Source organism: Leptidea sinapis, chromosome 5 (assembly GCF_905404315.1).
Source record: "Leptidea sinapis chromosome 5, ilLepSina1.1, whole genome shotgun sequence".
NCBI classification, from domain to species: domain Eukaryota; kingdom Metazoa; phylum Arthropoda; class Insecta; order Lepidoptera; family Pieridae; genus Leptidea; species Leptidea sinapis.
In genome coordinates, this window is record NC_066269.1 from 1,880,591 (window position 1) to 1,905,091 (window position 24,501).

At 35.1% G+C, this 24,501-nt stretch overlaps 2 protein-coding genes across 4 annotated transcripts; one reads left to right on the forward strand and one right to left on the reverse strand.

The window, feature by feature from the left end:
• Positions 1-402: 402 nt before the first annotated feature.
• On the reverse strand, positions 403-3,461 carry LOC126964693 (uncharacterized protein C1orf131). The gene is made up of 3 exons (XM_050807974.1): positions 3,083-3,461; positions 2,736-2,920; positions 403-1,572 (listed from the first exon to the last, which is right to left on the reverse strand). The coding sequence occupies exons 1-3, from the start codon at positions 3,333-3,335 to the stop codon at positions 1,501-1,503; spliced, it is 510 nt and encodes a 169-aa protein (XP_050663931.1). The 5' UTR covers positions 3,336-3,461; the 3' UTR covers positions 403-1,500.
• A 4,161-nt stretch (positions 3,462-7,622) lies between these two features.
• Positions 7,623-22,643, forward strand: LOC126964653 (histone-lysine N-methyltransferase SMYD3). Of its 3 annotated transcripts, XM_050807897.1 has the most exons (9): positions 7,623-8,063; positions 8,615-8,699; positions 13,045-13,204; positions 14,847-14,974; positions 15,855-16,031; positions 17,777-17,876; positions 20,138-20,443; positions 21,698-21,860; positions 22,112-22,643. In XM_050807897.1, exons 1-9 carry the CDS (start codon positions 7,936-7,938, stop codon positions 22,317-22,319), a joined length of 1,455 nt encoding a protein of 484 aa, XP_050663854.1. In that variant the 5' UTR covers positions 7,623-7,935; the 3' UTR covers positions 22,320-22,643. The 3 variants fall into 3 exon arrangements, with proteins under 3 accessions (XP_050663854.1, XP_050663856.1, XP_050663855.1); XM_050807899.1 differs by lacking the exon at positions 8,615-8,699 and having other exon boundaries at positions 7,920-8,063; positions 22,112-22,642; XM_050807898.1 differs by lacking the exon at positions 7,623-8,063 and having other exon boundaries at positions 8,615-8,731; positions 22,112-22,642.
• Positions 22,644-24,501: the final 1,858 nt, after the last annotated feature.

Genomic DNA, 24,501 nt, shown 5'->3' on the forward strand with positions numbered 1-24,501 from the left:
GATACTAAGCCCAAAAAAATAATAAATTTGTTGAACTGTTTGAAAAAAATTTTGAATATCAATAACCTCTCTCATTGCATCATTGAGTACTAAATTTAAATTATGAGCAGCATAGTGAACATATAGGCCAGTTTTTTTACGGTCATAAGTACGTAAAAGTACTCATTACGGGTAACGTGTACATCTCTAAAAATTATGAATTGAAATGCTAAACGATTAACTTGAAATTGTAAAGTCTTTAGTTGTCTCTCTTACAATATTTAAAAAATATTTTTGAGCTCGCAGCCTCTTGTTTTTTTGCCAGCCCTGCCACCCTATTGTTACGCCACTGAGTAGGACTGTATATGTAGTATTGGTTCAGGGCAGTACTGCCACCCAATCTATTTCAGCAAAAAGCAATCATATTTTATATTATTTATTAATTATTGCTTCTTGATGCCTCATATAACTTGTACAATGTAAATGTAACAATATCTCATAAGTACCTAAAACAAAGATGCACTTTTAATGAATTAAGTAACTCCTCTGGATGGCTCACTAGGAAACCCTGTGCAGAGCCAACCAGTGATTCCCATCTGCTATGTAATTTAACTTATGAGAATTTTAAAAGTAAACAATATTTATTTACTTAACTAATTTTAAAATATACCTATCTAATAATAAGGAATATATTAAAATTATACGATTTATTATATTTATATAAGCTCAGTTCACATTATTCCAGTCCAGTAAGCCAGCGAGTAGTCCACATTATTCCAGTCATTAAAAAAGTGTAAGATCGGCAACACATATAAGTAACAATGTTTTTCAAGATTGATGTTTAGAAATTTTTTCAAAATTATTCTATTATTACTGTTAGAAGAAGGAAATGACAAAATGGAAAAAGAACTAAAAAAGAAAAAGCGAATTTGAGTGAGAAATTGTATAAGCTCATTCCAATGTGTGTTGCCAGTGATGACTTATGGTTTGCAAACATGGTTGCTTACTATGGCCCTGATCAGAAAGCTCATGGTCACTCATAGCCCACATAATTTTGAAACTAAATTGGCAGTGGGCAGGGTACATAGTTTGACAAACAGATGGGGCAGTCAATTCCTCGAATTGTGAATATGTAGATGCAGTGTTGGTAGGCCCCCACAAGATGGACCAATGATCTGGTCAAAATCGCCCAAATATGTTTATACAGATGAGGGCAGCACAGGACCAATTGTCATGGAGATCTTTGCTGGGAGGCCTCTGTCCAGCAGTGAACATCTTCCGGCTAATGATGATCCCATTAGACATTATCCTGTCACCTATGAATACACTAAATATAGCAGTATAATAATTTTCATAGAGATTGCTTAACCAATAAGAGATTGGTGTACTGCAGCACAACCTTGTAGCAGGCTGTGGATACCAAAATGAATGCTCTATGAAGAAATGAAATCCATAATTTTATATACATAAGAACATAACTTTTTAACATTTATTAATAATAATAAAGTCCTGATATATAACTTATTTATTTCCCTTTTTTGTTTTTTTCTTCCTTCCTTTTTCTTGTTGCTTCTTTAGATCTTTTTTCTGTACCTAAAAACAAATTACAATTATATTTATTTTTATTAATATGTTATAATTTGGTTTTGTTTTAATTAATTTATTGATGATTATATAGTATAAAGGCAAATGGACAAAAGATACGTAATAATATTTCATATTAAGTAGGAGCAGTATTACAAAACTGATTGATTTTCAGTGGGTAGGAGTTCCTCGTGTTGGCTGCAAGCCATTGGCCACACAATCCCTTTCGTACAGGACCGAACCAGTATACCGTTACTATATTGTTAATTTTTTTTTTATTTAAATTGAAAATAATTTGCTGACAAGTTTAACAATGTTTATTGTAAGTAGAAACATAGACTCTCACAGTGATGCCCCCAGTTTGATCCTAACCCACCACAAGTTTTACAGTTTTTGAATTCATATTTATGTTTATATGAAGCTTTACAAAGCTAGCAACTCTCTTGTGATTACTCTGGTGTCAATGGAGGCTGTTATTATTACATACCATCAGACTAACCATATAATATACAATCATTTCACATAAAAAAACACCGATTACTATGCATTGATGATCAACAGACAATTCATTATATTGACATAAAGATTTTGTTTGGACCGACCACCACCACACTATTAAAATTTTATTTAGAAAAGCAGTTCAGTTTCTTGCACCTGTTTTTCCCAGGTTGGAGGCATTCAAATGGGTAGAGGGAGAATTTCATATCCTATTTTGAATAATTTGAATTTGAATTAATTTGTGTTTTAAACACAAAAGACAAAATTTTTTAATGTCTGCCCCTCTGTTGCTCATTGCTATGCCTAACAAGGTGCATGTGATAATTTACAACTTAATTTTTAAATGATAATAATAAGTAAGTGATATTATGAGGACATAGTTCCTGAAAAACGTTCCAAACCGCAAACATCACATTTTAAGGAATTCATGTTTAAAGTTTAATAAATATTAGTGTATTCCATACATGTGGTTTAGGCTACTATGTATGTCATTACAGAGTGACAGTAGGACGGCTATTTTTTGTCAGTCCGTTAATTTGTATCATGTGACCAGTTTAGTGTTCTTTACTCAATTTCAACATGATTGTGGCTTGGAACGTTTTTCTAGAATTACATCCAATTATGTTATAGAAAAAGACTTTCTAGTGCAATCTGACATTATAATAGTTCTATACCTTTCCATAGTTGCTCAAAAAATGTCCAACATCATTTTGAGCCCCTTTTTTCTTTTTTCCTGTTGTTTGAAGAATGCTTTTTGATTTCATAAGTTGTCTTTCTTCAATGTCCTTTTGTTTCTCCTGTTTCCTTTTAGCCATGAGTTCCTTATAATTAAGGTATGGCTTTTTTGGTGGTTTTGCACCTGATAACAAATTTCCTTAATCTAAAGTATAAGTATTTTGTAGTAGTGTTAAGTTTTTAAGCTTTTTATATATCAAGTACAAAAATCAATAACTTCAATTAATGCAAAAATTTATATGTATCTAATTTAATTACTATAAATATAATGAATTAACATACCTACCTAAACTTATAGCTAAGGCAATTTTTGCTTCCTCTTTTTTATTTGAATCAAATCCCGACATGCCAAATTTGACTATTTCATGTCTAATTTTCTTTAATTCAATGTCCTTTTTGGGCGCCACTTGATTATTTAATTCCTTTTTACTTTCATCGATAGGCTTCTTTTTAGGCTTATGTGATACAAATTTCACAACTTGAAAATTAGATTCTGCATTTTTAACAGCCAACGCTGCTTTTGTAAGAACTACGGACATTATGAATCTTGGATATTTTTTTTAGTTTTTACAGCAGTATTAAAAACACTTAATGTTTTCCAACATTAAATAATAAACATGACCCAACCTAACCAATTTAAATTTTAAACCATGATACCAATTACCAAAGAGTATACTAATATTAAATAGGACATGATACTTAAAATAAAGTTTAAACTTTAAATTCTCTTTGATAATACCCAAAGAGAATTTAAACACTACATTCAAATACTACGTAGAGGCGGGACTGTCTACAAGTCCGTTCACAATTATTTTACCTCTGACAGAAGTCATAATGTCTTTTCTTTATGTTGGTGTTTCTGTCGAGTCGTTTTGTGAAGTTCCTATCGTTTTTCCTTTAATATTTGTGATATTTCATCTGTTAACATGCCGAAAAGAATTCAAGGTAGCGGAAGAAATATTGTATTCTCGGTGCATAATTTTTGTGAAAGAGAAAACCAAAATAATGCTCCCTTAATTCCATTTGCAAAGGTTCGTCAACGAATGGCTGCTGTGAAAGATATGTAAATTAGGGTTACCCATCTATAATGTTTTTCCCAATTTTACGGGAAACTTGATATTCTAAAGAAAGATCCTCATGGAAAGGCTTGACACTGTAGCGCAGGTACGAGGTACAAGGTACATGGAGGAGCAAGAAGGTGTCCTAAAAATGATTTTACTGGCGTGCGATGAATAATTGTTAATGGAGGTGATGAAATGGGATTTATACCACCTGCTTTATTAATATTTAAATCCCAGTCGAAATTGGGTGACTAACACGATGACATGAATAAAACAAAGTTTATGAAATGGCTTCAGGAAAAACTAATTCCTAACTTGCCAACTTATAATTTAGGTGTTATGGAATATGCCCCTAATCACACGGTAAAGCTAAACAAAGTACCGATATTAAGCTCAAAAGCAAAGAAAGCAGAAATGCAAAACTGGATAACAGATGAGGGGTTATCTTATCTGCCTACCATGGTAAAACCTCCACTATATGAAATTATTAAAGAGCATAAAGAAGCTCCAATATATGAAGCCGATCAAATGCTTCAAGCTCATGGCCACAAGGTGGTGAGTTTACCGCCATACCACTGCGAGCTACACGCAATTGAATCTCTTTAAAAGTGGAGTCTCGTTAAAAGTAGCTATTGAAAATGTAGGGCAAGAAACAAACAACACTGTAAATTTATCTGAAAATTATTTTCTGTCTATCATCATAAACATAATAGAATTGAATCATGAATCTGATACAGAATCTGAAAACTGTTACGATGATTCATCTGATTGTGATTATCCATCACCGGCAATCCACATGGATTATGCTTATTCAAAATTTATAGTTTAATTATTATTAAAAAAATGATATTAATAATAATATATATCACACTGATGTAATTACAATTGAAAATTTATCTTTACATTATCAGCAAAAATTATAGTAAGCAAATTTATGTACAACCGATGATTCCACATATAGATTAAATTCATGTGTTCGTCTGTCCCGATAACAAAAGATCTAATTACAAACTTAACGTTCAAATATATCATTATATTGTAAAAAAAATATCAGCATTACCGTAAAATTTAACAAGTTGTATAAGGGAGTCATAGAAACCAAATATGGCAACATTACGCTCAGGTTAGCGGACCTAACAGCTAGAGGTTAAAATAACTGTGAACGCACTGTAAATAGTAAAAATTGAAGTTTAGTTTAGTATAAAACGTGCAGTCATTTGACATAAGTTTGAAATAGCAGTAATTACAGTAATGCGATTGGCGACGAAATACACTCTGGCTAAGTTTAAAAGCGATCAGTTGCTTTTAAAACGTAGTGGATTTCGGCTATCTCCGTTTTTACAAGATTATCATATTCGACTACGACAATTACTTCATAGATAATACACTATATACTAGAGATAGATGTGTAACTCATGTTTTTATTTTGTAAAATCAGTGTACTCAGGCCAAGAGATGGCGCTGCGTTATTTTTACGCTCTTAGCGTACCGTCGGTAGATGGCGCTAATTATGTTTATAGTTTTTACTTTTTACTATTGTTGTAGACCATATTGAATGCACTTTGCATCACATATTGAATGTCAGACAGCACGGGGCGGAGAAGGTTCCGTGCGGCGCGCGTCTGAGTGACCACGTTCTTCACATGGGGCCGCATCGAGAGGGACCTGTCGATGGTCACACCAAGGTATTTAGCCTTCGGTGACCATTCGATGGTCTCGCCCATGAGTGACACCGGGGGCGACAATAAGCGCGCCCGCCCGATGGAAATCGCCTGAGTCTTCGCCACGTTGACCTTGAGTCTCCAGTCCTTCAGCCAGGTGGGAAGCGAGTCTTGTGCTCGTTGCATCTTCAGCGCTGCATGCGGGGCATTCAGCGAGGTGGTAATGAACGCCGCGTCGTCGGCATACAGCGCTAAAATGGCGCCGTCGGCGACTGGGATGTCGTCCTTGTATCTGCTATAGCATACGGGCGACAGGCAGCTTCCCTGGGACACACCGGCTCGGATGGGACGCTGCGTGGACAGAGCGTCTTCAACCGCCACTTGAAAACGTCTGTCTTCCAAAAAGGTGGCCACAGTCTTAACTACTCGACGGGGAGTAGTAGACGTGGACAGCTTGTACACGAGGCCGGCATGCCACACGCGATCGAACGCCTTCTCCATATCGAGGAATACTGCGACAGACTGCTCTCGCTTGTTGTAGGCGGTAGCGAGGTGGTGCAGTACCCTCGTCACTTGTAAAGTGGTGAAGTGTTCGGCACGGAAACCGAACTGTTCGTCGCGTGGCTGAAGATGAGGCGTGATGTGCAGTAACAGTAGTTTCTCGAAGACTTTCGAGGTGGTAGACAGAAGAGTGATGGGACGGTAACTCCCAGGCAACATGATGTTCTTGCCTTGCTTGGGAATCAGGATGACTCGGCCGAGCTTCCACGACGATGGGAATGCCCGGTACGGAGGATTCCGTTGAAGAGCCGCGTCAGCGTCGCGATTGCTCGCGGAGGTAGGTGACGCAGGGCTTCGTTGGTGACTCGATCGGGGCCGGGGGCTTTGCGCAGTCTAGTTCGTTGAATCATCCTTTGGACTAGTCCGGGGGAGAACACGACGGGATCTTCTGTCGGCGCTATCGGCGACTCGAAGTAATTCTTCACATGTCGCTCGATGGTCTCTACGTGCTGCACATCTGCGGTTGGGTTGGGTGTAAACTGCGTCTCCACGTGGTCCGCAAATATCTCCGCACGACCCTCAACTCGGTAACATGGGGTTCCGTCACTGGCCATGTATTCGGCGAAGATTCGCCAGTCCTGACGATGTTTCGGAGAAGGCAGCGATGTCGTCATCGGGGTTGTCGTCAGCGCCAAGAGGACTGCTTGGTAGTCGGAGATGAGGTGGTCATCAAGTCAATAGTAATAATTACAACACAATAGGCAAGTCTTTAATAAGTAAGTTAAGTGAGTATTTTGCTATCACTAGCTCCATCTATCCATCTTTCATGTATGTTAAATTATCGCCATCGTGGCAGCACTTTCAATGCAAATTTTTTCATGTGCCAATGCCAAGTTGCACCCCCCTGAATTACTTGACGACATTACGACGTTACGGCTGGACGTGACTCAAATATCCGGATAGCAAATAAAAGATTCGACTACGGACTAAGTATCGTTAATTTGCTCAGTTGCTGACGCTAAGCTAGCAGTATCACGATGATTTAGTCGATATTTTCATTCATCGTGCGAGCTTCGAATAAATAATAGTGAATTTTTTAAAACATACATAATATTTACATTCACTTCCATTGTGGAAAGTAACTACTGAGCCAATTTGGATGATTTTATGCCTGTTCACCTTCAGCAGCTCACAAATGGTTGGTTAAATTTTACTGATTAGGTACCAGCATACTTTAACTCGTCTTTATACATCAAAAGTAAAGTAAGTGCAAAGCGGATATAAATACTACGTATATAATGAAATTAAGTTTAGTATGAAACGAGTAGTGAGATTTCATAAAAACTGTATTATGTTGCCACTCCTAATATGGTCAATGGTGACATATATAGGTATTATATGAATTAGGGATGTAACGATTCTATGCAGTTTTACAATGGGCACTTAAATATATGAGATCCTCATTTCCTGCTGCTTGATAATATACAGATAAATTAATGACATGTTTTATATTTTAAAATCTAGAAGGAAAACAATATCGACTTGACATTTTGGTTCATCATTCATCATTGTTGCGGTGCATTTTTTGACAAATTGACAATGTTTTGATCCAGAGTTAAGACTTCAGGAACATTCAACATTGGAAAAATTAATTTTTTTTAGCAATTCAAATATTAATGAACCTGCGGCTTTTCTAAAAATAAAGTAGCTCTAACCAATAATAATACACCTAAATTAGCAAGACAGATTGAAACATTTTGAACAGATTCTCACATCACAAATCTGTATGTATCAGTATCTATTCAAATTTCGAGGTAATTCAGTATTGTGAATTCATTCCGAAAATTAGTTCGGATCCTAAATATAAAAGCTTTACATAAAACCGGCAAAATAGTAGCAGACATAACATATTTAATATGAGGCAAAAGTTTATTAGTCCCAATAGTTCTGTTAAAACAGGCGAACTAATATTAAGGGAGGATCCATTTGTATATGTTTTGAGTTCAAAAGAATGTGGAACTAGGTGTGATAACTGTCTCAAGAAGTAAGTACTGATTATGTAATAGTTCACATCTTTCTCGATTTTTTTTTAACATGAATCAAACATAATTATGTTTAAAAGTTCAGTTTAAATGTGAGCATTTTATGAATGAACTCATAAAATTGATTTAAAAAGATGTATAACTTTACATTACCAAAACAAGCAGAATTCTAGATGTCAGGATTGAACAGGCACCACAAGTGTCACCTCTTCACAAGCAAGACACATGATCAAGCCATTACTTTGATCTCTCATATATTAGGGTCCTGTCAGTCTTCTCTCAATAACGTTTAAACTACTAGGAATTTTGTTTCATAAACATTTGGCTCCAGTTATAGCAGAAAATAAATTATTTACACACCAATAGATAAGTAATACTTACCAAATAACTCTTCCCACTAGTATTTATTTAAAATATTGGCAAATGTAAGAAAATTATTTTTTTCTTTCTATCAACATTGTATTAAAATATTTTTGTGAACCTATATTATACATGAGCTTGATTCTCATATAAAATATTATTGTGCAGTATACAATAATTTTACATATTTCAGATGCAAAGTGCTCAAATGCTCAGAATGTCAATTTGTGTATTATTGCGACAAATCATGCCAAAGAGATGCTTGGACGGATCATAAGGTCTGATCACCTTCTATTATGTAATATGAAAGGTATATACAGGGAAAAGTAATTAACAGATAGTGGTATTATTTATCCACCAAGATTCTAACAATTATGTTACAAGTTATAACTCAAGTTTACTTAACAGCCGAAAGATGTCGAGAAAGGCCTCAATTTTGATTACTAATAATTGTAAAATAGAGGCTTATGATCATTTTTCTATAAGCTTCTTCTATTTTCAGCCTGTTAGCTCTTTGAATTCCTGTGCAGGTTGTCCATGTTCATGTAATTCTGCTACAGCCACCATCCCTGATTCCCTCTATTTTACCCTCAATGATCCTCCTAATATAAAATTCTGGATTGGAGCTTTTTTTTTCATTACGGTTTTGAAAATTCCCATTATTTTTTTCATTCTTCTAAGCACTTCTTCATTCATTACCTTGCCTGTGGTGAAACTAAGCATGTGTCTATACAACCACATTACAAAAGCACTAAGTTAATAAAATGGTGTTCTGGTTCGACATCCATCCCTCCACATAGTGCATCAATATAGATAGAATGTAATATTTCAGCAGACAAAGCTTTACTTTAATTTTTCTGTTGATAAAGAGTTTGTTCATTTTAATAAATGTACTCTAGCCATTTCAAATTGTATGCATATTTCTTTTTCCAGATTCCAATTTTAATTTAGTGGAATCTCTTTTGAATGATAATTTTCCATTAACTTGTACCATATAAGTTTTTGTGTCAAATTTTTTGACCACCATAGCTTTCGCTTAAGATTTATTTAGATATATTGTGCTGCTTTTTCATTATGATGTTCTAGTGGATTCTGCAGAGTGCAGATCTTCCCTAGAGTGTGCAAGCATTGCAGTGTCATCTGCATATTGTAGGTCATTTATAACATTACAATTTATTTTGATACCTGTTTCCATTCCATCAAAGGGTTCCTAAAAAAAAATCTCTGAGTAAAGATTAAAGAGAAATGGTTACAAAATGATTCCAAACAAAGTGGCTACAAATCAATAAATGGTTTCAATATAATTTACTTACTATAAATACCTTAAAAACAAACTACATTATATTTAAATCCAAAAATAAAAAAATACTAACTATCAACCTCTTAAGATAAATAATGTAGAAATAAAAAGGAGTGATAAGGAAAAATATCTAGGACTCATTCTTGATTGTAACCTTACTTGGAAACCACATATTGACAAAGTCAGAAACAAGCTTGCCTCTCTCACTGGACTATTACGGAGTATAAGACGATGTCTTCCACAAAAAGTGTGTTACCTTATCTATAACACACTTGTTAAGCCCCACATTGATTATATGGTAGAACTCTGGGGCTCGGCAGCTAAAACCAATATAAATATAGTGCAAAGCGCCCAAAATAAATTGATAAAGGTACTATTTAATTATAATTATTTAACGCCAACTGAAAAACTTTACAAAAAAATAAAATTACTTTATGTTACTCAAACATATATTTATAATACTTGTTTATTAGTAAGAAAAGTTTTAACGAAAAATATACATACACAAATAAGTTACACTAAAAAAGTACAAGTTCAAAAAAATATTATAAGAAATGCAAATAATTTAATATGTCGAGCACCAAGAACTAATTACGGTAAGAAAAATATTATGTACGAAGGCGTACAATTATATAATAAGCTCCCCAGTGACATAAAAAATACACAATCTTTACAAACCTATAAAAAACTTCTGAAACATTACATATTGAACAATTATCAAAATAATAAATAATAATCCTATATTCCACTATATTAGATGTAAACCTACATATATTATTAATTAATATGTGTACAATACTATAATACTAATAACAACATTATAATTTAATACTAATAACATACGCAACTATAAAAATAAATTCAAAACTTACCGAAACATACATATATATTTACTATACATATCTACTTTAAATGCTTTAATTAACATAAAATACATACACGTAATTAGTGTCATTCAAAAAAATATATATATATAAAAAAATTATATCAAACTATCCTTACCCTGACGTGCCATGCCGTATCTAGTAGCTCTTAATGCATGTGTAGATCATAATGTTTACGCAGTTTTTTCATTTCTACCCACTTTGTTTTGTATAGACTCGCAGTACTACGAATAAGGTACCTAATGTTTATATTGTTTTCTCATGTAAGTGAATATGTTCTGTTCTTAATGAGAATAAAGGTCTTTAACCATTCTTTGACCTACACCCTTTGAAATTTTCAGATCTGCGGAACACTTTAACACTTGTTCTTACTTTGATATGAGCTGATTGCCTCCAATAGAGGTTTTGCAATAGCTTATTGTTTTTGCCATACAGGTCTACACAGTTCAGAATGTTCATTAGCTGTTTGTAGCCTTACATTATGAAATGCCTTTTCAAAGTCAATGAAACATATGTTTAATGTGGGTATACAAACTATTCTGAACATTTCTGGACATAAACTGTAAGTTACAAGTGTTTCTCTGGTTCAAAGGTCGTGTCTGAAACCAAACTGTGTTTCTTCAATGTTCCTATGTAATGTTTTATAAATTCTATTGTATAATATCTTCAGGAGTATCATGAACGCGTGACTTATTCACACATAGTTTAGCATTAGCTTTATGGGTAGACAAAGAAAGCTTGATTTTAAACCAGTTTTCAGGTGTATTCCCAGTCCCATACACCTTGTCATAGTTCATGTCATTTACCAACTCAAGCATTTCTGCATACACCCCATCAGGCTCAGCAGCTTTTCCATTATCCATGGAGTCTATAGCCTTTACTAATTCCGATTTTAATATGGAAGGCCCATCTAATATCTCATCAGTGCTGTCCCTCTGCAAGATGGGTTTATTATCATCTCTGCACAAATTCAATATGTATCTTTCCCAAGTTTTGTATTGTTCCTCATGACATCAATGACCTCATGTTCTTATCCATCGTTCTTATCCATTGTTTCCTGCTTGTTTTTATAAACTCTTTTACCTTTTTGTACAAGTTAAAGTAATCATGTATTTTCTCTAGCAACTCTATTTCTGTGCATTTTCCTTCCAACTATTCATCCCCGCTTGTTCTAACCTGCACTTTAATTTTGGTGTTCAGTTTAGAGTATTTAACCTGGTCTACGTTCTTGCAATGGCTTTTATCGTTTATGAAGCCCAATGTTGCTTCTGATATCCATCTTTTACTTCTTTTCTTGTAGCCCAAGTTCATCTTTGCTATTTTGACCCTTGGTTCTTTGAACAGAAACCAAGTCCCCTCCGAGTTCTGTTTCTGAATTTCGGCGTCATTACTAAGCGCGTGGTTTAGTTATTTCACTGTTTTCAGTTTGACGCTGAGATTGTTCAACTTTGTAATGTCAATCTGTTTCAATTTCCCAAAACTGGTAACTAAAAACCAGTGTCTGAGGTAACATCAGTGCTGAAATAAGGTTTAACATTCACAGTTTCTGAAGTATGAAGCAATAATAACGTAGTTTTAATTTGGTTTTAAAAAATGGTTGGGCATTGGACAGGTCCATGTATACAAAAAACACAACTGAATAAAATTGTAATAATGGGTCACCACTATCGTTTCCCAAGTCCAAACTTACCGTCTCATTTTTCTTGCACTTCCTTTTCCCCATTTTGCGTTTAAATAACTATTAATTTTTTCTTGGGATTTTATGTCATCACCTATCGACCATCTTATTTCGCTGAGATCTAAGATCTATCTATTTCCAATCATGTTATCTCCAACATAGCATTTTCTACTTAACCCTTTCTGATAAGGCTTCTTATATTCCACGTAGCTACCACTTAAGTTCCTATTCTTCTGTCTTCTATCCAGTCGTAATCTGTCTATTGAATTGTCTTCACGACTAAAAAACTTCACATCAATGGATCCGGTACGTAATTGACGACGTTGGCTCAGATTACATAGCTGTCTTTTATGTGTAATTTGTGCCGTTCATATTAAGAGAGAAATGATTTATCTTGGGGCATTATTTTATGCAGTTGAACCCCTAGCCCTTCTGCACTTATGGAACTTTAACAGGGAATTTAGTCCCCAAGGCTGCCAAAAGTCTGTTACAGCCAGACTCCTGGCAAAGGTTAGGTTATACCGCCAAAAAATCTGTCGCCAGAGCCCCGTCCGTAGTATAGCACTGTGAGTGCTGTACGGGATTCCGCCGTCACCTGACGCATACAGTTGGGGTTGACAATTGGGCCGCATAAGATGGTAAATTCCGTTCTCCCTAAACACCCCTAAGTAAAGTAGTCATTAGCATTAAAATTATTTCATTATGTACAAATTTAATGAAATGTTTGATTTCCTCAAGTAATGTGAGTTTACATTTTCTAGTGGGAATGTGCAAACTTAAAAAGAGTGGCGCCTAAGATTATACCTGATGGTGCACGGATGTTGGCAAAAATTATTAACAAGCTGAGTCGCGGAAATGGAAATTCTTTTAAATCTTACTATTCCAATTCTTCCTACAGAATGTGGAAAGATCTAATGTCTCGTAAGTCAATCTATAAGTTATATAATTTTATAATCTTGAATATTGGTTTAGTTGCGGATATCATGTCAGCACTTCCCATCACGTGGGGCTCTTTCCCCTCTTCTATATAAAAAAAAAATTGGGTGAACTTATGGTTAGTGATCACATAACCATCCATACCGTCTTGCAAAACCAGAGGAATCACAGAAGTGCTGCCGGTGTGTTACTTATGAAGTGTGTATTATTTAGAGGTTCCCATGACATATTGGCCTGAATTCACCACACAAGGAAACGCATTTCATAATGTGAATACATGTGGATTACCATACATCCATGGTATGTGATGTACGATAGGAATTCAAGTTCTATTATTCGCAACTAGGCGTTTACTGTGTAACCTATTTTGCGTATTGGCGTGGGCGGCTAATCCTACCATCCCAAGACAAGGTAATCAATCCTCTGATACCACCCATTACCTTAGGGAATTCCCGGTGACCCTAACTACCGACCCTGAGTTCAAACTTAGCGCAATCTTTGATTTGGTTATAATATAGTCATTTGACAGCTGAGATTATGCTGAGCTTAAGGTAACACACCCCAATAGAAAGCTCAAGTGCGCGGTTGGTTATACACAGTACATTGTCGATTATTATTACACAAACGTTTACAACAGAAAGTATACTAAATTATAACAGTATTCTAACTTATTTTATTATTGGTTATATTGAAATGCGCGGATATCACATTTTTAGATGCGTGACTTCAGACAGTTTTGAATGCGGGAATTTTAAAACGAACAATAGTAATTCTGTAGACGCAAGAAAAAACGCAAAAATGGACGTTCAGCTGATGGTAATTGATATGACCTGCCCGGTACAATGCAGTGCCGCTCAGTTTCACTAGCTACGGCGCCCTTCAGACCGAAACACAGTAATGCTTACACATGGGTGAAATAAGCGCCGCTGTGGTACCCATAATCTAGCCGGCATCCAGTGCAAAGGAGCTTCCCTCCAAATAAAGTGGGATAAGTCTCTAGATAAGTCTGTGCAAAGTCTAAGTACGATCTATAGATCTCAGACTTAGTGTTTGGCCCTACTGTGTGGTGTGTAGCCGACTTTTGTTCCTTCATAGAAGCCCTGCACAGGGGGCTGTCGGATGCTATTTAAATTAAGGAATGAGTTATATTACTTAACCTTGGGCGTGTGAGTTTCACCAACTCGCTTTCTATGCATAGTAGAGCTTCGTTCGCCTGTCTTCATCAGCTCGCCTTTATCTAATATTTACCATGTACCTCCTTGATGCTACTGCTCCCTGCTAGCTTCGGGCCATCCAGTCACGATTTGTGTGGTTGAAATCGGATCAAACATTTCTTCAGAAACCCTGTTATAAATGCGCTAGCATCATCTGCACCCAGCGAAGTTATGTCTCTATGCAACGCCAAGCGATCGAGATATTCAAAGAGTACTATTAACACTGTTCGGATTTATATTTTGGTGCTCCAGAGATATGCAATGCCAAATAAACCTAGCAATTTAATGTTCATTGGTTACTACCATGCTGAGGCTTTTTTGTTCCATAGCAATAAGTCTTGCCTTGAAAACTTGGAATAATATTATTGCAGTTTTCTAGTGTATATTGAATACTGTCATCCTTTTTTTTTCAGATTATACAGATTTGAAGAAGGACAGAAAAAGAATGGACCATTTTACGTCTTTATGTGTAATTTTGTATGAATTTATGAAAGATTTCTCATTACCAAATACTGTGGATCTAATGGGGCTGTTTGGGCGGGTAAGAATGTAACCTATATAAATTCCTATGGTGAAACCAGTGGGAGGCTCCTCTGCACAGGATGCCGGCTAGATTAAGGGTACCACAACGGCGTCTATTTCTGCCGTGAAGTAGTAATGTCTAAGCATTACTGTGTTTCGGTCCGAAGGCTGCCGTAGCTAGTGAAATTACTGGGCAAATGAGACTTAACATCTTATGTCTCAAGGTGACGAGCGCAGTTGTACCACTCAAAATTTTTGGATTTTTCAAAAATTCCGAGCGGCACTGCATTGTAAAAGGCAGGGCGTATCAATTACCATCACTTGAACGTCCTGTTCGTCTCGTCCCTTATTTTCATACAAAATAAATTAAAACAACTACTTTTTTACGAGGGGTACCCTCGTAACACCGCGCACGGAATTTCTTTCTATAGTTTGGTTGTAGGTGGAGAGTTATTTGAAATCAAGGTGACGAGCGCAGTTGTAGTGCCGTTCAGAATTTGTGGGGTTTTTCAATAATCCCGAGCGGCACTGCATTGTAATGGACAGGACGTATCAATAACCATCAGCTGAACGTCCTGCTCGTCTCGTCTCTTATTTTTATCAAAAAAAAACGAACATACTCACATAAACACTTTGCGTACCGCACCACGAAATCGGTTTACGTAAGTCAAAAAGATAGGGTTTATTCAGTTAGTATATCTCTAAAATGTAAATAAAATTCGATTGTAACAAATAATTCTTGTATTTCCCAACCAAGAATTGGGCTCCGTATGTTAATTTCTACTCTTATAGTTCAAAATGCTGTTAAAAAGGGGGTCCTAAAATCGTCTGTAGGGTCAGAAGGTATGGAATAATAAAAGAGTCATTGTAAATACTATTTTGAAATATCTGGATTTCAGATGGTCATTAACAGCTTCACAATCCTCGACATAGACATGAACTCCATCGGGACCGGCATATACATAGCATCCTCTATCATAGACCACAGCTGTGAACCCAACGCTGTAGCCACATTTGACGGAAAAACTATCAATATACGGGCAATTAAGGACATGCCTAGCTTAGACTGGAAAAAGGTAAGCATATCCTGTAATAACTGACAGGATTAACACACATACACGGACAATACATAAGTATATAAGTATTATGTTCTGAGACAACTCAGATCCATAGATACTTGAAAGTAAGCGCGAGTTGAATGCAGAGTTCAGGAATGTGATAGTGCTGTGACCTAATTTTAATTGATCACGATAATAATGGATGTGTCGATAAGTTTAAACAATGCTCTAAGTTTACCATTTTACACTAGGTTAATATGATGAAAAAATTGTTTTATTATTTTTTTCATTTAAATTCTTAAATTTTTGTTCTGCCTTTCTTCAACACACATGCCCAAAACATATGCGATGAATAAAAACTTGTTTTTTGGAATGGAACCTGATGGACTCGTATCAGTTATTATTAAAATCAAAAAATAACACGGCATCACAACTTCTGTATTAACGCGATAACTCGGTAAGCGTACGATAACTGTCAACAACGGCACAGCACTACACTGCAGGCACGCGATGCGAGGCGTGCGGACAGCGGGGGGAGATGCTCCCGCTCTTTCCTCAGGTCCTGCCTCAGACTGCATTCAACTCGCGACCTCTGTATAGCTGCGACAGGTATACTTGTATTAAATCTACAACTTCCTAGAATGAACATCCAAAATATAGTCTAGCAGAAAGAGCAGTACATTGCTGATGTATATCATATGGGGCCCCATAAATCTATACGCGACTTGCAAGTCTCGGGCACTGTTGGGGGGCAAAAAAAGCTGCCACAAGATGGATCCGGACAGCGAATCCATGGCGTACTAAGATGTTCTTTCTGAGTTGATCGATCATCGGCTAGGTTTGGCACAAATAAAAAAGGTATCCAAATGGATCTGCCCCCAAACACCTCGTCTCCTTTCAATTTTGCCGTCGCGAACTATTAATAATTCTGTTTAAGAAATAACATTAACGGCCATTTCCATACAAACGTTCACAACTCTTTTCTCCTTTGTTTTTAACCCTCGATCAATATTTTTTTCAAATAATATCCAATATCATCATTGTGTGTCTCTCTATTTTGCTTTTTTTTTTTGTTTTTATAAGTGCTAGAGTAATCAAGTGTTTAAAACAGCTATTTAGCCGTTATCCGTGTTTGATTACATATTAAACAGAGGCCCAGTATACAAATCCGACAATAATAAGCAAAAAAATTTAAACATTCGGACACAAAATATTTTCTTCCCATCCAACATACTGGCACGCTCGCGTTAGCGTGACAGTCAGCTTTAGAATTCTCAAATCTGAAAATAAATTCAATTTTCTCTTAATTATTTAACTATTCCTCGAAATTATTCAACTGATACCGTGCTTTCTTAATACCTTTAATGCTTTACATGGTCCTTAGGGGAGCGACAATATTGCGCAGTCGCATACATTTATATTGGCTTGTGCGAAGGACGCTAATTGTACACTGGATGCGTTCTGCGCCCCTCCTTCCCCGCGCCTTCCGCTAGTCAGACCCTATTACTTACTTCATCGCTTTCATTGCAGAACTTCCCCGGAGGGCCGATATTTAGATGTACGAACGCTCCATAAATTGTCTAATTTTGTGGAACAATTACTTTTTATCACCATATTTGATTATTTCATCTTTAAAGTAACTTGTACCCTATCTAATTGCAATATTTAAAATATATTTTATTTCTTATTTATATATACTTACCCATGTAATTTAAATAATATTTATCAGTATTATTTAACTCGATTTTGTATTGACATTTCAGATAAGAATATCATATATTGATCTCATGAAAACGCCTTACGAAAGACAGATGGAGCTGTTAGAAAATTATTACTTCGTTTGCGATTGTGACAAATGCATGGGTAACTCTTCCTAACTACTAATTTACTTTTATACAATAATATGTTTGAGCTATCGAGCGTGGAACTTTTTTACATTTGAACATTGAGTCTGATTTTCTCATAATGTAATATTTTTACTTAACAAAGGTATAAATTAAATTTGTAGCCAAAATTTGTGACAGATGCGGGAATCGAATTTGCGACCTCTTGGGTTCCGTCCGAGCGCTCATACCAACTGAGCCAACTGTCGAGTGTCGCATTCATAAATTTTTGTTACAAATATAATTTGTATAATTAATCCTTGAAGTGAGGGATATCACTTTAAAATAACATTCTTTTAAACAAAGGTTACTTTTGGCTATCTGCGGGTAGAAACTTTTCAATATCAGCCCAGAAGTACGCCAGTGATCACCTCTGGCCAATGCCGAAACAAACAGATACTTATGCAAATATTTTAAAATAAATTTTTTAACCGTTATTTCAACACAGTAAACGGACACTTCAATTTTATTTATATGCCTATACACGCATGGACATCTATTTTGCACGCCATTCATCATCATCAGATCATCGATCTTTTAACCTTATAAACGGCGAACGCTCATATGCCACAGTAGTGTGATTGCTTACGATATGTTGTGATCGTTACCTGACCCCAGATGGTTGATTGAATACATTGCAACTCTAATTATCGCGCGAGTTGAATGCAGTCGGGGCCTGCGGTAAAAAGCAAGATAACTGTCCCCACGCTGTCCGCACGTCTACAACGTCTACAGTGCTGTGCCGTAGTCATCTCTTACCGTGTTATCGAGTCAATACTAAAGTTGCGATCCCATGTTATTTATTTTTTAATAATGACTGATCTGAGTCCATCAGGCTCAGTTCCAAAAAAAGAGTTTTTATGCTTCGCCAAGCACGAGAAATGGCGAAAAATCTTTTAGATATGTCTGTTGAAGAAAGGCAGAACAAAAATTTCAGATTATTAAATCTGAAATTTTTGTTCTGCCTTGATTATTAAATCTAAATAATAACAATTGTCTCTTCAATATTATTGCCATTTATTCTAACAATCACAAATATATCCTGAAATTTCTTTTTTTCTGCCAGTAGGTCAGTCTCTCTTTTGGCTTGGAAATCCTAATTTTTATTTTATCTTTTTGAGTTTGGACAACCTGGGAGGTGTTTTTGAGTTTCGAGTGTTGTGTGTGTACGACGCATACGAGTGTATCTATTATTTTTGGATGGCATAATTTTTTCTGTTTTTTTTTGCAATCAATAATCTACTATAAGAAGGATGTGTTGATAAATCTGGTTAGTAAGTGTGCAGTCCTAGGGAAATAGTTTTCTGAATTCAGTCCTTATGACTGCTATTGCTGGAATGAGCCTTTTTCAGAAGTTTGGGTGGATTTCTATAGACTTAGGAATTAACCGAAATATTTTAACAAGTTAAGTCATCTTTGTGGGGTAGTAGTAGAGAGAGAGTTTGATATTGTTTTGGTTTTTACGAAATAATATCAATAATATCTTTAAAAGCTTACGAAATATAATAGTCAACATCCAATTTTTGCTTTCGAAATTCAAAATTGTCTCCTTGTAACATCAATGCTTTACTTTGACCTCATGTGTTTTCACAATAATTATAAAGCAATCCATACGTTTCGTCGTGTAAAAATTATCACTAAGTTCATACTCATGATGGGTATACTTATCTCATATACATCATGAACTCGTTCAGTGTAGAATAACCAAGTTGCTACAGATGATGAAGCTAGATGACGATGGATACTGCGACTAAAAAAATCATGATAAATATTCTGGTAAGGGGCCATCCATAAGTTAAGTCACACTTCAGGTTGTGGTATCTCAATGTGACATTGAGGCAAGGAACAGGGTTAAAAGTAATTTTGTAAGAAACATCACTAAACTTGCTGTCCGATCTATTGAAATAGAATAAAATTAAATAATTTGTTATTTGTTAAAGGGATAATCATGACATCTGGGAATCATTATAAATTAAATTTGTCAAAAATATTTATGAACGATGCGTGACTTGAACCCAACGAGTCACGTCACGTCTTGTTCAACTCTCAGGTTGTGAATTTTGTTTAAAAATTTAAATTAGAATAAAATTGAAAAAATGTGACATTACAGCGCGAGGATTTCACAAATGACAAGCACGGGGATGGGGTTTAAAAATGCATATATATGTGTGACTTAATTTATGGGTGGCGATCACTAAGACATGGATATTTACTTCTTATAATTCCATACCTTTATTGCAGATGAGAAACCACTGAAGTATTTACACGCCGCAAAATGCCTGAACAGCATATGTGATAATCCAGTTAATATAAAATGGAAGGAGAATTGTGTTCTAGTAAGAAAAGTTCAAAAGGAATTTGCCGAGAATGGTATAGAAAATGGAGAAAGCGCAAATAGTAGGGTGCATGTTGAAAATGGGAATAGTGTAGAGAATATCTGTTCCGATTGCTCTACGGCATATACGGATGAAAATGTTGAGAAATTTATCACAGCTATGGAGTTTTCCGAAGTACATTTGCAGAATATGCGTGGTACATCGGTAGCTTGTATCCTTTACGAATATATAACCAGTTCAATTTCTATCTTAACCAGAATGCTCAATGACGTTCTATACCGAAATATGCCACATGCCAAAAATGACACCATAATAAGCTTCGACTGCTATATTTATACATTGCCGCATTTCCTCCAGTTGTTTAAAATATTCTTGGTCAATAATCAGTAATGTAAAACATTTATTCAGTTCAGGTTTAACTCCGTTTCAACGCGCGCGCTTCGAATCGAAACACAATAACGCTTACAGATTACTGCTTGTAAATTTAACAGTTTCTTCATTGTTGTTTATGAAAGAGAGAACAGTACCTACACTTGGTCATGGATTGCTTATTAGGAAACTTTTCCAATTACACAGCATAATGCGACTCAGTGCCGCACAATGCCGAATTGTGCTGATACTTAATTGGAACGTGAATTAGTTTTCAAATTTACCAGCAGAGTGCGCTTAGTTCAGTGTTGAAAAAAAAATTGGGTTACTGTAATGTTTTTCACATAACCTCAAAATTTATGTGAAAAATTCAAAAAAATTTACAAAATATTTTTTTTCCACGAAATTTGTTGAAAAGTTCCCGACCTTAGATCGCCCGTAATTTATTTTTCCTTTCATTTTTGTCATATTCTCTTCCATTTCCAATGGGTTTCATCCTACTATATTTTTTGTGGTTTAAAAATTATCGACCGTGGTCTACAATGCCAACTTAAAAAAAACACTTGTTAATTTTCTGAAGCTGAGTTGGTATCGATTGCACGCATCACGCGAAAGCAGTACTTTTGAGGAGTGCTCGATTTAGTTGGAACATTCAACGTTGAGCATAATGCCGGTTATTGCGCTATAGTGCTGTAATTGGAAAACTACCTAGAACGCCTCCTCACGGACCTTATTAGTTATTTATGCAACTGTTGTGTAATAAGGGGTATTAAAACACGAATGTGGTTTATCAGGCGAAGCCGAGTCTGATAATAGTATGACAGTATACAATAGATCACACCTATGAGTGTTTTAATACCTAATTAGCAACAGTTGCATACAAGACTTTATCTACACCCATAGTATTAATCCCAACCCATAATGAAATTCAGTACAACATTACAACACTGGTTTGGATGATGTAATGGTTACTTGTTATTTAATAGAGGATTTAATTCATGGGTGTAGATAAACGTATTTAACTCACTGAAGTGTATTTACCCAAACAGACAACTGATATTATAATCCAATATTTACCTAAACAAATTATAATCAGATGTAGACGTATGCAAGTTTTGCCTCGAGAGACAGGAAGGGGTTCTCCACCCTCTCAATGTAATGTACGCGCAGACTTTGGACCAAGCGTTCGACGCGCTCATACAAGTACAACTGTGGGAACAAGCGTGTATTTATGCTGAAAAACTTTTGCCCTGCTTTAGGTAAGTCAGCAAATTAAGAAGATATCTACTACACAATCACATTATCTCTAGACCTGAAGCCCCGTCCGTTCCCCTTTCACCCCCTCGCGCTCGTCCTGTTGTGTCACTACGGTTTGCAGTTTCATTACCGTTAGGTACATGTCGTAATATTTGCGTGTAATCACTGCTTTGTTTCTGAAGTTTCCATTGTTACGTTTTGGCTTTTGTTGTTATCAAATCTATTTCTTTAATTTATATTTGCATTTTTCCAGGTTTTATTACGGCCCTCTCCACCCACTTTTGGGTCTTCTTCACTTGAAATATGGCAAGATATTACTCTACAAAATGGATTTACCCCGTGCATTGGCGCATTTCAAATCTGCAGAAAAAATACTGAAAATCACACATGGAAACAACCATCCTCTGTATAATGAGCAATTGATGCCTTTGTTGCAACAAGCCATTATGGAATCCACATAACTTTGCCACTTTTAATGATTACCTCAATACAACCATTTTTTGTTAAGATAATATCAATTCAATTATTTTTGTCGATCTGCTTTTTATTATGTTTGTTTGTGTAGGTTTTTATTTAAATTGAAGAACATATTGTAATATTTACGCGCACGTGGGTAACAAATTATTGAAATTAATAATTTTATAAATTACAAAATTAACTGAAATCTATTTATATTTATAAAAATATGTGAGAATAATTATATTTTACTATTTTGGAAGTTTTCAGCTGAAATTAAATGCTTTTTGTTGTTATTTTTATTTTCAATAAACTAGAGGATTTTTTGCTGCACAAAGATGATGATTAAATGCAATTTTTTTTTGTGCAAATTAAGTTATAGCGTCAAAATTTATTGTAATTTCATTTCGTAACTTCGACGCAATATTTATTTTGTGTCAATTATCTTTTTATATAAATAAAATACATATTAAATGAAAAAAAATTAAACGACTTGATTTATTAACCGACTTCAAAAAAGAAGGAGGTTCTCAATTCGTCAGTATGTTTTTTTTATGTTTGTTACTTCAAAACTTTCGACTGGGTGAGCCGATTTTGATAATTCTTTTTTTTTTATTTGAAAGCTGGTTCTTCCCGTGTGGTCCCATTGTAATTTGGTCCAGATCTGACAATGGCATCCATGAGAAAACTATAAAAGTCTTATATTTGCTATACACACGTATAGCAAAGTGGATGATAAATTTACGAATAACTCAATATCGCGCCAACCGATTTCGATGAAGCTTTTTTTATTGGAACGGATATACTTCAAAGATAGTTTCTTGAGAGTTTGGTTAGGTTCTGATTATGGAATCCATGACAAAGTAACGGAACTCTTCAATTCTTAGGAGCAAATTCAGTTTATAGAATTCTTTATTCCCATTAAGACAAAAAAAGTCACTTACATGAGAAGTAACTTAAATAATAAATAAGGTTAGTATTAATTACTTATCCGTATGAATATGTGGTTAGTATAAAGAATAAGTGGTTAATAATAACATATAGTTCAATAATTTAGTGTGAGGACACAGTGATATATCACAGTAGCAAGCGCCTTCTAACAAATACAGTAAATGTGTAACAAGATTATTAGCAAAATAGTTGATACAAAGTAACAATCAAGACAGGTTCTTGGGTTGTGGTACAAGTTATATGCGATTTTATTTTATATTTACATTGCTTCGTATATGAGATAGCAATTTTCTTTTAAAAATATTAAGTGAAGGGGCTTCTTTGATATCCTTTGGAAGATTGTTATAGAGTTGTGCTCCCTTAAATGTTAAATTATTTTTCCCATAATTAGTTCTTATTTTAGGTAGTGTGAAATGGTCGGCGTATCGAGTTTCATAATTAGATGTTTTATTTTTTCGTTGTGAATGTAATTTGAGAGAGAACAGATCCGTTAATTATTTTAAATATGAGTATGCCTGTATTGTATTTAAACAGTTGTTCAATATTCATAAGTTTCGTTTTTGCATAAATAGTTTTAGTATGTGTTAAATAGTCGTAGTGATATAGAATTTTTATTATTTTATTTTGTAGTATTTGAAGGGGTTGCAAGTTGTTTCTGGCCGCGCTGCCCCACAATACAATGAGATAAAGTAGATGAGGCTTTACGAGAGAGCTATAGATTAGCAGACGAACATTTTCTGGAATGCATCTAGACATGTTCCGTAATGACCCTAATAACGAAGAAAGCTTCAACTGTATGCGTTCTATATGAGCACGCCATGTTAGGTTGCTGTCAAGTACAAGACCTAAGTATTTTTCTTTATAAGATTTTTGCAAAGGCTGGCTATTAATATATAATTCACTGTGGTTTGACGGTTTCTTATTTTTAGTTTTAAATATTATATAGGAAGATTGGAAATTGACTTTAGCATTTTGTGGGCTGTTCCGGTAATACCGATAGTATTCAGCTTTTTCAATAGTAAGGAGTGGGAAACTGTGTCGAAAGCTTTTTTTAGATCTAAAAATACGCCTATTGCTATTTGCTTTTGATCAATTCTGGATTTAATTTCTGTTACTAAATATATTTGATTTGGGTCGAAATCCATATTGTTTCTCGTATATAAAATTTATTTTAGTGAGATATGCATCAAGGCGAAGAGAATTTGTGACAGTATTGGTAGCACTGAAACAGGTCGA

Excerpts from the sequence above, each read along its gene's own strand:
- LOC126964653 (XM_050807897.1), top strand. The coding sequence starts at position 7,936 with ATGAGGCAAAAGTTTATTAGTCCCAATAGTTCTGTTAAAACAGGCGAA. Across the intron at positions 8,700-13,044 it reads ATGCTTGGACGGATCATAAG|TGGGAATGTGCAAACTTAAA; the intron begins GTCTGATCACCT and ends TACATTTTCTAG. Across the intron at positions 20,444-21,697 it reads GCGTGGTACATCGGTAGCTT|ATGTAGACGTATGCAAGTTT; the intron begins GTATCCTTTACG and ends AATTATAATCAG.
- LOC126964693 (XM_050807974.1), bottom strand. The coding sequence starts at position 3,335 with ATGTCCGTAGTTCTTACAAAAGCAGCGTTGGCTGTTAAAAATGCAGAA. Across the intron at positions 2,921-3,082 it reads TGCCTTAGCTATAAGTTTAG|GTGCAAAACCACCAAAAAAG; the intron begins GTAGGTATGTTA and ends ATTTGTTATCAG. Across the intron at positions 1,573-2,735 it reads TTTTGAGCAACTATGGAAAG|GTACAGAAAAAAGATCTAAA; the intron begins GTATAGAACTAT and ends ATTTGTTTTTAG.